The sequence below is a fragment of the Sardina pilchardus genome, chromosome 21 (genome assembly GCF_963854185.1).
Source record: "Sardina pilchardus chromosome 21, fSarPil1.1, whole genome shotgun sequence".
In the NCBI taxonomy this organism is placed as follows: Eukaryota; Metazoa; Chordata; class Actinopteri; order Clupeiformes; family Clupeidae; genus Sardina; species Sardina pilchardus.
The window spans coordinates 25991145-26006226 of NC_085014.1; the positions used below are offsets into that span (position 1 = coordinate 25991145).

The window sequence follows — 15082 nt, forward strand, 5'->3', positions numbered from 1 at the left end:
AAGCTCACATTACATATTACAGTCTAATGCTCTATCTACAGTATATATAGTTAGTGTATAGTGCATGCTGTCTCCACGTCTAATTATATACGATATATGCTAATAGGCTCGAGGACAAACAAAACATTCAGGTACATTATTAATGCTATATGGACCTGCTAATGTTTGGACTGTACAATTTCCTTTTGATTCAGTTCTGCCTCATATACTTATACTTCATTGATAAGAATACACATTGTCTTCCAATGCCCATCCCCCAACATAAATACACACACAGACACCTTTTTGTCATTGGTAGTCATGTTGTTTGGTATTGCCTTACAGTAACTGTACTGTCAGTAGGATAAAGGCCTCTCTCTCTGTCTGTGTGTGTGTTTGTGTGTGTGTGTGTGTGTGTGTGTGTGTGTGTGTGTGTGTGTGTATGGAGGTACCTCTGTGTATTTGTGTTTGTCTGTCTGTGCCTGTGTGCCTGTATGTGCGTGCATGTGTGTGTATGCCTGTGCCTTTGTGCCTGCGTGTGTGTGTGTGTTGTGTGTTGTGTGTGCCCTCTCTGCTTGTGGTAAAGCCAGGCTGCTTTCACAGTAGGGGATGATTCCACACAAGACCGAATGGGATAACAGCGCAATCCCACTCTCGCTGCCATTGTGGTTCACTCTCCATCTCTAATGTGTGGCAGTGAGCGAAGGCAGCGCGCCTATTTTTGGGCTGCTGTTTGTATAGTGTGTCCGCTCGAATTAGTGGGAGCATGTGTGTGCTCTGCCCCCCGGGGCCCTGTTATCGCTGCGGCCAGGGTCTGCTAAGTGGACCCGGAGAGGTCCCCGCGCGGCCAGGGCTAACGCCACCAATCCACGTCCCACCGGGAGGAATGTGTTTGTTTAGCAGAAATCAAACATTTGCCTCTTAATGCACAAGCAAATACCCCCCCCCCACGCCCCCCCCTCCTACCCCCAAATCTGAACACGGCTCTCCGACCCTCCTCTTCCTTCTCAGCCTGGTGGGGCAATTATGCATATGAGAATGAGGAGGAGAGAGAGAGAGACGGATAGAGAGAGAGAGAGAGAGACGGATGGAGAGAGCGAGTCAATCCATTTTTAAACGTTATTTCAAGGAACGTGATGCTGGTCTGATGTTTCGCACATCGGCTCGAGCACGAGTCTATTTCAGAGGCGATTTTTTCCCCAACTCGCTAAAATAAGATGTGTTGTAACAGTGCTATTCTCAGCTGGGAGGGAGGGAGGGGGAGGAGGAGGGGGAGAGGGCTGGCTGCAGTATCCTGTGCTCACTGCATGTGGTGCCTAATGAGGATGAGTCGAGTGTATGCATGGGTGGCTGAGTGGGAGTGTGACTTGTGTCTGTGTGAGTGTGTGTGTGTGTGTGTGTGTGTGTGTGTGTGTGTGTGTGTGTGTGTGTGTGTGTGTGCAAGTGTGTGTGCAAGTGTGTGTTTGCGCATGCGCGCACACGATTGTGGCGGTTGTGTGTGAGAGAAAGGAGAGTGCACACAACAGCAGCAATGGCCCAAAGGTATTTCTCTCTGCATCTCGTGGTACATGAGTGGGAGAGCGCCTGCCTAGAGATGTGTTTGCCATTTACTCTCTCTCTCTCTCTCTCTCTCTCTCTCTCTCTCTCTCTCTCTCTCTCTCTCTCTCTCTCTCCCTCTCTCTGTCAGTACACACACACACACATGCATGTGTGTATGTGTGTGTGTGTGTATGTGTTCCTGCCTCTCACTGAAAGTATGCCTGTGCACCTGTGTGTGTATTCATCTGTGTTTTGGGATTTATTTGTGTTTTTATGTGCTCATAAATAGTATTGAAGAGTGTTGCATTTCAGCAGCCACAGGGATGTAGTATTTGGTTATTGACTACGTTCAGTTTACCTGCCTTTACTTACACTGCTGAATATTCCTGCACAATTCCCTAGACCACAATGAAATAAATAAGTGAATGCATTCACTGTAAGCTCGCTTGAGAAACAGAGATTTGCTTTTTTGCCTTCCCCTCTTCCCTCCCTGCCTGCCTCTTCTCCTGTCGTTTTTTCTCTCCCTCCCTCTCCCTCCACCCCTTCCCTTTCTCTCTCTCTCCCTCCCTTTCTTTCTTTCTCTCTCTCTCCCTCCCTCTCTCTCTCTCTCTCTCTCTCTCTCTCTCTCTCTCCTCTGTTTTCCTCTCTCATGCACTTGGGCATCCCTCTGTGGTCATCCCTGCAGTTGTTTCCTTGAAATCCCCTCCGGCGTTTGTGTGTGCTTCTGATAATTTGTCTGTCACAAATTTAACTGCCCAGTCTACAAGGGGGATGTGGGGGGGTAGTGTGTATGTACGTGTGGGAGTGTGTGTGTGTGTGTGTGTGTGTGTGTGTGTGTGTGTGTGTGTGTGTGTGTGTGTGTGTGTGTGTGTGTGTGTGTGTGTGTGTGTGTGTGTGTGTGTGTGTGTGTGTGTGTGTGTGTGTGTGGGAGGGGGGGTGTGTTTCTTAGCAGCTAACTCTGCGATGCTCCGTCCCATCTGGCTGTCAGAGCGGAGGCTCAGCCCAGAATAGAAGCCTTCCATCCTTTCACATTTCATGGCTGAATTGCTGTATTTGTGCACGACTGTAGATTTTCTGCCACCGCTGCCTCTTCCTCTCCGTCTCTGCCTCTGACTCTTCCTCTCCGTCTTCCCGCTCACGAGAATTCTGACTCAAGCTCAAACGGCGGCGACGGTTAAGAAATCGTACATGGGTTTTTTTTTTCTTTTCTTCTTTTCCTTTTTTCGTCTCAGAGTTCCATTTGCCGAATGTGCTAATGCTTGGGTCATCGGGGAGGTGGTGGGTGTCTAATTTGGACAGAAACAGGGGAAGGGCTGGGGCTGCTGTCCTGTCCTCGCCTCAACCCAGCTGGAGCTCCCGGGGCTGCTAAGGCTGATGCAGCTGCATGTGTCTGTGTCATTTTTTCATCCTCCACTCCACCCCACCCCACCCCGCCATTGCCCGATTCTTGGTCTCTCTCTCTGTGTGTGTGTGTGTGTGTGTGCGTGCCTGTCTGCATCTGAGTAAACAGAGGAAATAATTTATACTCTGCACACTGCGCGAATCCATTTGTGTGTGAAGTGCTGGAGAAAATCGGAAAACATTTGAACGGGTGTTGCATCTAATGAGATTAGGGGCACGAGCGCACGTAGACGTCGACACCGAGATAAACAGTGATAACCCACACACACACACACACACACACACACACACACGTAAATATAAACACAGACAGGCACATCCCACCCACTCCCCACCCCACCCGCCTCCCCGTAATCAGGAGATAGGCACGAGTCATGCCTTAGTGGCACCTTGGTGCGATGTGGAGCGCTATCGTGTCCATCTCCGTGTCTCTGTCATTATGCTTTAGAGTGCAGGAGAGAGAGGAGGCGAGCCGAGGAGGAGGAGGAGGAGGAGGAGGAGGAGGAGGCTGCGCTCCCGTGGTGCTGTGCAGGAGGAGCGCGAGGCTTCCTCACACTCAAGTATCCTTAGTGTCAAGGCTACGTGCGCCGCTACCACCTCCACCACCTCCACCACCTCCATCACCTCCACCTCCATCAGCGGAGCAGCCAGTCACGGAAGGAGCCCTTGCCCAGGCAGGGCTGGCAAGAGACGCCCCGCAGGCAGGAGGAGGGGATGCTGTCGGGGGGGTGAGGAGGAGGAGGAGGAGGAGGAGGAGATGAAGGTGTGGATAGGTGATTAAAGCGGAGTTGGCATGGAGTCAGTGGAGAGGAGTGGAGCGGGGGTGGTGAGGTGTGTGTGTGTGTGTGTGTGTGTGTGTGTGTGTGTGTGTGTGTCTGGCTGTCTGTCTGTCTCTCTGTCTGTTTGGTACTGATCAGCTTCATACTTGCCTGTGAGAGTATGATGTGGTTGTGGTCCTGTTTCTGTGGCATCTGTGTCTATGTGTGTATACGGGCGCGCATGCGTATGTGTGTGTGTGTGTGTGTGTGTGTGTGAGCCGCCACTATTGACTTGTGGTTGTCACACTGTGATTAGTGGGAGATATCACACTCGCGGGGTCCAAGGCGTCCATCGATCCTGGAACCTCTGCTCTGTCGATCGGGTCATTTTTAGCCCGGCCGCGCTTTCCCCCCACGGACCCTCCTTATCTGGCCAAGGCTGCGGCTTCCAGCAGCTGCTCCATCTCTCAGCTCCAGCCAGCGGGCGAACGACAGAGAGAGAGAGAGAGAAGAAGAGATAGAGAGAGAGAGTGATGGAGAAGGAGAGAAAGAGAGAGAGAGAAATAGAGAGAGAGACTCAACTGAAGGGGGCCAGGATGGACGAACGGCCTCAGAGGCATTTTGAGTGTGTGTGTGCGTGTGTGTGTGTGTGTGTGTGTGTGTGTGTGTGTGTGTGTGCACGCTTAGATATGGATGCCATTAAAGTCCGAGTGACTTTCAACAGCTGTGCCTGTGCAAGAGCTTCTCAGTGGATGGATGGAGTCGGTGAGATAATATGCAGCCAGCCGCATGAGAGGCTCCTACTGTATGTTTGCTAATGCGTGCTAGCATGTGTGTACAGTAAATGTGCATAAAGGCATTTGAAAGCATTATTTCCAACATGAGCTTGTTCTCAGAAAAGAGCCATTCTAATGCGTAAGCCCCGGTGAACACCTGTGTATTTGTGTGTGTGTGTGTGAGTGTGTGTGTGTGTGTGTGTGTGTATGCCGTGCTGTGTAGTGTAAACACGCATTCCCTCGCAAACCTGCAACCAGCAATCATCGGCTGGCCGGCCAGTGCGCGCGCGTGTGCGGCGTGCTCGTGTGTGTTTACGATGAATCAGATGTGTGTGTGTGCTGACCTATTTGGGCCATCTGATGTCAGGTTTCATTGTCCATGCTAAAGCGTGTGGGGTGGGAGCAAGCACGTCAGCTGTTGCCTAATCCTCCGGCTCATTCCACCAGCAGGCTCGCCTCCCTCTCTCCCTCTCTCTCCCAGAGAGAGCAGCCAGCGCCTGATAGCCCGTGGCACTGTCACCGCTTTTCAAAAGGCGGAGGGAAAAAAAAAATTCTGCAATTTCTTTGTAATTCCAGCCGAATCGATTCGAATCTGGCAAGGCTGTAATCTAAATGGGAAGTCTTAATAACACGCTGGAAAACAAGGATATTATAGTCTTTCTAGATGAAATAGCACGGAGGGTTTGCAGACACGGTTTTCTTGCAAGACTTGACTGTCTGACTGCTGTCTAGGAAAGGAGCGGATCTCAAAGCCATGCTAATGCACAGCCGCTTGCCACGCTGACTGACAATGTGCTGTATCACATGTATGATCCTGCTGTGTAACTATGGATACTGCGGTCTTGTGTCACACGGTGTTGAAGTGAGGGATCTGAAAACGCCTCTCTGTTTTTGACCCACAGTCTCTCGCACAGCCGAGGCGCTGACAGGAAGTGACATCAGAGAGCGTGCGGCCCACGGGCTGACAGTAAGAGACTTTGGAAACGGCGAGGAGAGGAGGCGAGCGCTCGCATGGGTGTGTGTGACACATCCCCACTGCTGCTGCCGCCTCGGTATCCTCCTCGCACCACAATGAGATGCAAAATGGAAATGAGCATAAAAAGACCCAGTGGTGTCGTGAAAAGCAAGGGGTGCCATAATGACTCTGTAATGAGACACGGTCCTGCAGAGGAATACCTTTCACACACACATACACACTCACACACACAAAGACTTGCAGACACAGACAAATGGATACTCTAACACCCACATACACTATCACTTCCATACACACACACACATGGACATACGCGCGCACACACACTCACACACACACACCTGAACAAATACTCACACACCCTCACACATTCATAGTCAAGCCCTCACACACACCCTCACACACACACACACACACACACACACACACACACGCTACACACACACACGCACACACACACACACACACACACACACACACACACAGACACGCACACACACACACACACACGCACACGCACACGCACACGCACACATTATCCCACACACCCCATTTTGCAGGCAGCTCTAGTAAGACTTGAGGGATTTAGTGGCTGTGTGGGTAAGATGACTGAGGAGAGGGAGCCTCGAGTGCACTGCTGCTGCTTCTGCCTCTCCCTCTGCTGCTGCCTCTGCTGCTGCTGCCGCCGCTGCTCATGCTCCTGCTAGCGTGCTGGCGATGCCTCTGAAGGACTAATCAGCTGTGGGAGAGCCGGCGTATAGAGGGGCCGCGGCGCTGGAGAGCCGCAGCTTACCAGGCCCCCGCGCCACCGCCGCGGCCCCGCACGCTCCGCTATCTCTCCGGGGGCCGCCCGCCAGAGGCTCAGCGGAACCAGTCTCATGACACGCCGCTGCCCGCTTACATTATGGGCTGCCGGAATATCATGCCGCTCGAAAATGAGCTCCCTGGGAATGTCGGTTCCGAGGGGGGGAAAAAAAGAGAGAGGCAGAGATAACCAGAAAATCGCTCCTCCACTCGCACTTTGAAGGAGTAATGTGGGGATGATGGACACAATGGCGGCCCGGATAGCGAGTCCCGGTGGAAATGGAAGAGTGATCGCATTGATTGCGGGAGGTGTTGAAGGACAGGGAAGGTGAACTCCTCTATATGTCGTTTGTTCTCCTTTTTTTGACGTGGGCTGTTCTGCCGGGCGTTTTTCGTAGATCATCTGCATAACAGTCATCTAGCGAATTCCCGGTACAGGGCTTCAGAACACATCCCTTGTGGGGGTAAAAAACCACACACACACGAGGATCGGCGCCAGTCTTGATTCAGATCACGTGACTATCCACTCCATCCACTCGCCACCCACAGGCAAACACAGTAGCCTGGGTGTCCTCCATGTTCCAATCAAAAAGGGTAGGAGCCCCCACAAACAGATCCAATCACACAATCATGAAATTGATTCGAGGGGGTCATAGTTCTGTGCTTGCTGTTTGGCCTGACAGGTTTAGGCTGTAATCTGTGGCTCAGGGAGGATATGGTGCAGTGTGAAGAGGTGGTAATCTCCTCGCCCCCTTCTTCCCCTCCACCTGGAGCGAGGGGGCCATTGTTGTGGCGCTGGTCAAGGCACAAGGTCACTGTTTTTATATCCGTGGTGAGTTATCCCCTGCTTGCACCAATCGGAGCATCTGCTATGCAGGCATTTAACTAGCGTCTTGAGAGGGGCAGGCGGTCGAGGTCGACAAAGCACAGAAGAGCGGCGTTTGAGTGGGGCCAAATGAATGATTACCTCCGAGCCCCTGTCATAATTCACAATGACCTCAATCTGCCACTAAAGCTGCTCGGTGATGGATATGCTCACTGTTTAGGTGCCAGGCTCTCGCGTCAAGCATAGTTAGATAGAGTCGGTGCTATCTGTTTCCGCCATAAAGCAAAAACAAACCCCAGGATAGAGCGATGTCACTCCAGACTGCCAACCTATAGTGGAGATTAAATTGCTCCAGAATTGAGTCGGTGAACTTGTTTCCCTTGGACTTGGAATGACTCCCTTCAGAATCATTTAGTTCTTGAACTAAGTGGCTATCTCACTGATTCGCCAAACATGGCACAAAGAGAGGCTTAATAATGATAGTTACCTAGGATTATAGGAGCCACAATTTAAATCGCAGTTTGTCATTTTTGAGTGGTCCTATCAGTCAAGTCACCCAAAATACAACGGTGACAACAAGACCTAATATTTAACCAAAATGATTGCACTAAAATTCAAAACGCCACAAAAGCCTCTCATCTCAATGAAGTTAATCTCTTCCATCATTCCATATGAGTGTATCTGTTGGCACAGTGAACACTTGTATTTAGCTTTTTTTTCTGTCTGTTTTTTTTCCTTGATAACATTAAACAATAGTAAACACTTAGTCATGTTTCAACCCCCATGCTGCTTGGGCATGTGGCAAATCTTATTGTGTGTTGAGCATTTTTTGGCTTCAACTGTGAGCCATCTGGCTGGTCAGCGTCCGCAGGAGAGGGGCCAAAACCGAGGCAAAGTTCATTTGCTTGGCAGGAATAAGACAACAAAGGATTTCTGGGGGTGAGATAAAAAGGCGATTTAGACAAACACAAACCCCCCTTTTGGCTGTGAACTTCTCAGGATGTCATTGGAGGATGCCACCAACTGAACGGGGAGCCTGTGTATCTGGTCGTGCAGTGGAATCCAGGGCTAAAAGTCTCGGCAAACCCGAGTTCTGGGGTTTTGCCTGGTTGCAAGTGCAGTTGGCTTGTGTTGATGTTGGGCGGTAGGGGAGGGGGGCACAGCTCAGCCATTAAAGGCAAAGGGGGCAGGATTATGCTGTGGCTTCTCGGCCCCGGGGCGGCCATCTTTCATCTCCCCGCCACCCCTGGTAACGCTTTCAAGAGCGGAGCCATCCTTGACATCTGCTTCCTCTCGCTGGGAGACTGGCCGCTGTCCTGCGGAGCGGGCCTGTCTGTGGAGCCGCTCCAAAACAGCCCGGCCGCGCGGCCTGCCGCCCGCTCCCTCGCTTTCTACTCGCCCTCAGAAGCAGGAGGGAAGAGGGAGGGAAAAAAAGAGAAGAAACACGGAACACATCCTCAGATCCCAATCGCCCAGCGATGTCCTACATGGACATAAGGAGCATGCTGATAGTCATCGCGGCGGCACCGAGAGCTCGCACAAGCGGCGCTAGTTGCATGCGGTATAGCAAATATAGCCCTTTGGGCGGAGAAAAAAAAAATCAGGACAGGTCGCCACAATCTCTCTTTCCAATCTCCTGACCTCAGAGGAGCTGTCTTCTGAGCAGTGAGCAATCTGCAGAAGTGTGTAAACACACAGCCGTGCGCAGCGGTCCATTATAGCAAAACAAGAGGACAGATCAATTGTGTCAAATGAGGTGATTGCTGGAGGAGGACAAGGCAGTAAACCTGAAGGAGCGGACCTGAAAGCACCTCTCATTTTTACTGCAGTGGTGTGAGAGGAACAAGAAGGGTGACATTGTGTACTGAATGTGTGTGGAATGGCTGAGCAACGACAGTCACAGCACACATTGTGTATTTTGTATACAATGAGGTGCGCCCTGCGGTGTGTTTTGTCTCCTTTGTTGTTTAGCGTAGTCTTGTGTGAATCTTTTGTAAACATGATTGTTGTTTCTTCACTGCACCTGCTCAGGGACTGCAGCTGAAAATGAGCCAACATGGCTGTTGCAGCACATTATGAGAATCCGTGTTTATCAGTGTGCGATGCCCCCGTGAAGACAGACTCAAATGAACATTGTGTGCACGTACATTCTCAGGATCATTATTTGGTGTGTGGGTTGCAAATTAAATCACTTATTGTTACTGAATTGTTTTGCTTTTGTAATTGACTGTTATTATTAAACTGTTTTTATGTTAAAGCTGCTCAGCTTATCTGTTTTTCATTAGATACAGTGTGCACGTGAGCTCTCTTGTTCTCTGCCATAACGTGAGAGCTCGTTGCAGTGTTACTTCACATGTGTCAAAGTGAGTGGCTCCAAGATATGAGATCTCCAGATATGAAGAGGCATATCGGCTGCAGGCATAATGCATGCGCTGCGTTGTACCTACGCACAGTGTAGCAGCTTTCACTGTTGTTTGTAGCAAAGGCGAGAGCGTGGGAGAGAAAAACGAGTGTGGCCACGGAGTCCTATTAAAGCACCATTACAGACGAGTTTTAGTGTTTTGACAAGGCTCATAGCAGGAGAATCAATGGGGGAGGGGAAACATGCCTACTGCTGACACATGTCCGTCTCCCACACGCGTTCCCTACACACAGAGATTTTCTTCTTTCAACGTTTACAGTGTGTTTTATGCAAGCTTTTACGTAATGAAACTGTACGTGTTGCAGCTGGTCTTTTACATCCACGTGATTATACATGACATTCTGTAATATCTGTCCTATATTTTGCTATGCATGGCCATCTGGGCTGCTGTTTTGTCAGATTGCTTGTACTGATGATCAGCAAATATTACTTCACATTACGATCCTCATGCACCTGGCTATATATTCCTGCAGGTAGAGGGAAACTTTGTCATTCAGTCGCACAAGCAACAGCTGCCGACATAAAAGCGAAGCTATAACTTGGTGTGCTGTGGTTTCACAACTGCCCCAAAATAAAACCTCCTCAGGAATCGGAACGTTAACCGTCTTTCCTCTCTGTCTCGTTTTGTCTCGGCTCCAGGGCTCTTCCAGAGGGCCATCATCCAGAGCGGCTCTGCCCTGTCAAGCTGGGCCGTCAACTACCAGCCCGTCAAGTACACGCGCATGCTGGCGGAGAAGGTGGGCTGCAACGTGCTGGACACCATGGACATGGTCGACTGCCTGCGCAAGAAGAGCGCCCGCGAGCTGGTGGAGCAGGACATCCAGCCGGCGCGCTACCACGTGGCCTTCGGCCCGGTGATCGACGGCGACGTCATCCCCGACGACCCCGAGATCCTGATGGAGCAGGGCGAGTTCCTCAACTACGACATCATGCTCGGGGTCAACCAGGGCGAGGGCCTGCGCTTCGTGGAGAACGTGGTGGACTCGGAGGACGGCGTGTCGGGCAACGACTTCGACTTCTCCGTCTCGGACTTCGTGGACAGCCTGTACGGCTACCCGGAGGGCAAGGACACGCTGCGCGAGACCATCAAGTTCATGTACACGGACTGGGCCGACCGGGACAACCCGGAGACGCGCCGCAAGACGCTGGTGGCGCTCTTCACCGACCACCAGTGGGTGGAGCCCTCGGTGGTGACGGCCGACCTGCACGCCCGCTACGGCTCGCCCACCTACTTCTACGCCTTCTACCACCACTGCCAGAGCATGATGAAGCCCGCCTGGTCGGACGCGGCGCACGGAGACGAGGTGCCCTACGTGTTCGGCATCCCCATGATCGGCCCCACCGACTTGTTCCCTTGCAACTTCTCCAAGAACGACATCATGCTGAGCGCTGTGGTGATGACCTACTGGACTAATTTTGCCAAGACTGGGTGAGTTTGTTTTCTAGCACCTTATAATCTAGCTAAATGGGCTCATTATCAGCCTGTCACTCAGCAGAGAAGCATGGCTACGTTTTAGGAGACTCATTTGTGCGTATTTTCGGAGGAGTTAAGTGACTGTCATTTCAGCTGTCATTTGGTGAAGTCCACAATTCTAATCAAACGCTGTTTTAGTCGAATTCAGAAAATAGCCTCTGACAACTCTATAGTGGCAGCTTTGTGTTGATGGTCATTTTGATACCATGCAGTTAGAGGCACCGCCAGGCAATGGTAATCAATCAGGAAACAAAGCTTGTATTCTTTCAACTGTGCACGCAGTGGGAGAGAGGGGGGTTTGCAGATCCACCAACTTGTCTGAATTTGAAGTATTCTCATGGCAGGCATGTCTTTGCAAAGACGGAGATGACAACAGTCACTCGTTGACCTTGCAGACTGGCACGGAGGCAATAATCAGATGTCGGGACCCTAGAGGAACAGACACATTCCTGCATATCTCACATAGAACACATCTCATTATGGACAACTTTTTAGACTTATTCTGGTTTAACTCTCTAATTCTAGACATGAAAGACGAAGGAATGTAAGATTCCAATGAATGATTCTGATTCGTGACTCTTTCAGTGTGTGTAAACAGTTCTAGCTCCGTTCCAGTCGATCAACAGATTGCTTTAGGTGCTCGGAAGGAAGGGATGTGATTTCATCATCTGTTGAACAGCTTTCTCTTAGAATCGCAGATTGTACCCTTCGCACTAAAAGCACTTTTCCCACACTGTGAGTGGTCTTGCGGGCATTATAGTGTTTGCTTTTAACTTTTTCAAATTATATGGTTGGGTGAATGAAAAACTATGTATCTGTGAGTTTGTGTGTTTCCATGTACATGTAAGTGTTTTTTATGTCTATATTGTGTGTGTGTGTGTGTGTGTGTGTGTGTGTGTGTGTGTGTGTGTGTGTGTGTGTGTGTGTGTGTGTGTGTGTGTGCGTGTGTGTGTGTGTGTACCGGCATAGCAGTTTGCCTATACATACAACTACCTTGCGTACATCCTCAATATGGGTGTCAGAGCGACTGGGATTGATGATATTCATGGGAATGAAGCCAGAGAGACAGAAAATTATCAGTGAAACATATCACACTCTGTCCCACAGCTCCATCGACCCGCACACCTCCTTCCAGTCGATCACTGTTTCCTCCAGTTGCTCGCTTTGCCCTGTTTTTCCTGGCCAGCTCAATTTTACCCAGGGCACAAAGCACTATAGATTTGTATGAGGAGTGCTTGTAATCAGGTCTAACAACACAAATCTAATTTGATGACTGCTGTTACCAGGGAGAAATTGATTGGAGGTAGAGGCTCCCTCGTGATTTTTTTTGGTGTGTGTGTTTCTTCTCGCCATAAAAAAATCTCCCCACGTGACCTCACCCTACTACACCCCAAAGCACTATGCGAGTGTTGGAAGGCATGCTACACAAAAACAATGAGCACGAGATGGCCGCTCAAATGCTGTCAGCCAAAGAGGTCCAGATGGACAGGCTCAGTTGTGTTACCCAATATTCAGAGAGGGTTCTGTATGACCCTCTGGCCAAACATCTGTCTGATGCCAGACTCAGAGCTTTTTTGGACGTCTTGTGCTCCCTAAATTTAGATGTGCGAGGCCCTCAGTTGGCTCTTTTTGTGTTGTGTTGAGCGGTTCCAAAGGATCCTGGTGTCTGGGGACTTTCCACTCCTTGCTGATGGACTTCCAGTCACAGTCTTTTAACCGCATAGCTCCTTATCATCCAAATTAATCTCTCACGGCAGCCCCACATCTCCCCCCTCGCCCTCCAACCTTAAACTTTTCACCTCCTCCCCAAATATCAGAGGGGATAACAGCGTTGCAGCTCTTTTTGCAGCTCATTAGACAACAAAGGCGAGCGGGTTTTTTCCCCCATGAAAACGTTTTTTTACAAAAAAAAAAAAAAAAGCCGAAAAAAGCCCACGCGTCACACCACTCCTTCCGTGTCCGGCCCCGGCATCCGATGTTGACACAGCCGCTGTGAGCTTTAGTGGCAAGCCTGGCTGCGGTGGCACGGACCAGGGATGGTGGGGGGGGGGGGGGAGTGTGTGTATATGGAGGGGAGGGCTTTTAAGAATGCAGCCTCATCTAGTCCCCTGTGGTCTGGGCATTATTCTAGAGGAGGGATTATGTATGGTCTAGCAGTGGGCAGCGAGCTCGTAAAGAGCCCGGGATTAGATGGCAGGATAATAGGGAGCTCAGAGTGCTGCTCAAAGGGTAATTTTGCGCAGCTGAGAGGAAGGATGGAACCACTGCTGCAGCAGGGAGGGGGCAGAGGAGAAGGTGATGGCAGGGGAGGGGTGGGGGAGGGATGTGGAGTGAGGCAGGGGGGGCAGATGGAGTCAACACCATCCTCTAACCCCACCACCCCCCTCCTTCCCACTCACTGACCCATCCACCTCCGGCACCATTACAGCCCCTCCCCTCTCCTCCCCTCCCCTCCCTGCGCAACTGTAGACACAGATTATGACCTCCATCTCAACCAATGAACCCCAGCTGTGTCCGTCGACAGTTCCCACAGCCCATGTCTTGCCAGGAGCTGGCAGTGTTGTCGAGTTTTTCTCCTGTCGAACAACCCCAACCCCCCCCCCATACACACACACACACACAGACACAGACACACACACACACACACTCTGAGATGGCCTTCCATTCGGCGGGAGTGCGCTTACAGCTCGCTCGCGCTCCGTAATGAGCTGACCCAGATTGTACTTCCTGCCATGGCGCTAAATCGGATACGTGTACTACATTATGTCGAGCTTGTGTTCGCCGCATGTCAACAGCATGTACCATTCCCCAAAGCTGTGTTTTCGTTTTTTTTTTTTTTTTCTCCCCCCATCCCCGCCACTCGGTAATTCCACACTGCGCTTTGTGTCGTGCATTAGTATCCGTGTTTTTTAAGTCATCGCGCTCGGCGAACGTAGGGCATGAAAGCACAACCCTTCGCTCGGGGGTGGGGGGGGATGCTAGTGTTTCTGCCTCAGCCGTGCTAAAACTCTAACCCCATAAAGCGATACTGTGGCTGTTCTCTACAACTTGAGGAGAATCACAGGGGCTGTTTGTCTTCGCTCTTTTCATCCAGGCCAGCCAGCAGTGCCTGGTAGGAGGCACTGTGCCATACCCTGCCGAGGTAGTTAGTAAGCAAGGCATCAGCGAACTGCTTTTTCTTTTTTTCGCCCAGATTTTCACTTCTTTTTTATTCCCCCAGCTCTCTTGTGAGCCGTCTCTGAGGAGGTAGAGCACATGCCACTTTTAGAAATGAGCACCCAGCGCCACACAACACCTCTCTGAGGAGAATCCAAACACAGGCTCTTGAAATTCACGGTTGGCTGCCGAAAAAAGACGCCTTATCTGAGGTACAGTCGCTGGAGAGTTCTGTCTTCGAGTGCAGCTCCCACTGCAGATCGGCCCGTCCTTTGTATATGAATAAGCATGAAAAATTGTTTGTTTTCTCGCGGAGCGGAAAAAAAATCAAACGAGAGGATGTCAGCAGTCCCTGGACGACACCCTTCACTTCCCCGTTCCTTGTCTCATTAGCTGACTGATTCTGTAAATGTACACAGTCCAGACTCAGCAGCAAGGAAGTTGCCCATGATACTGTTGAACAGCACTGATCTTTAGATTAATCAAATTCATTACACTCTGTTGTCAGTGCACGGGCAGATAAAACAGCATTGACGGAACACAAAGAACTTCCTGACGAAAAAAAATGAACTCCAGCCCACCAGCCCTCCTTCTAGCTGTCATACCCAAACAAAGAGTTGAACCGACTCAAATGTCATCCGACCTTGCCACAAAAGCTTGATCTCTCTTCCCAAGCTTTGTCTTAATTGCATCCCTCACCAGTCCCACCTTCGATCCTTACCTTTGTCTCACCTGGAGCTACCGCCAGCCCAATTGACATTTAACAAGGCAAGGGTTACATATGGTTTCGCCGAACAAACCTCCACCATTTCTCTTCCCCTCTCTCTTTTTCGCACATTCTTTCTTTCTCTCTTTCTCTCTCTCTCTCTCTCTCCCCCACTCAATTAAAGCTAACACTTGATAGCAGGTTGGTCGCCAATACCCTGATTTGCATTAGAGAAAGTAAGGAAGTGGCATGGCTCGTTAAAGGG

The 15082-nt window shown here is 50.5% G+C and overlaps 1 protein-coding gene across 1 annotated transcript in view; it reads left to right on the forward strand.

Annotated features, from left to right (window-relative positions):
* The window catches only part of nlgn3a (neuroligin 3a), an 83709-nt gene that overhangs the window by 63629 nt on the left and 4998 nt on the right, over window positions 1-15082 (forward strand). Inside the window, exon 4 of the mRNA XM_062525374.1 lies at window positions 10121-10910. Coding sequence (XP_062381358.1) covers window positions 10121-10910 — 790 coding nt within the window. The remainder of the gene's footprint in view (window positions 1-10120; window positions 10911-15082) is intronic.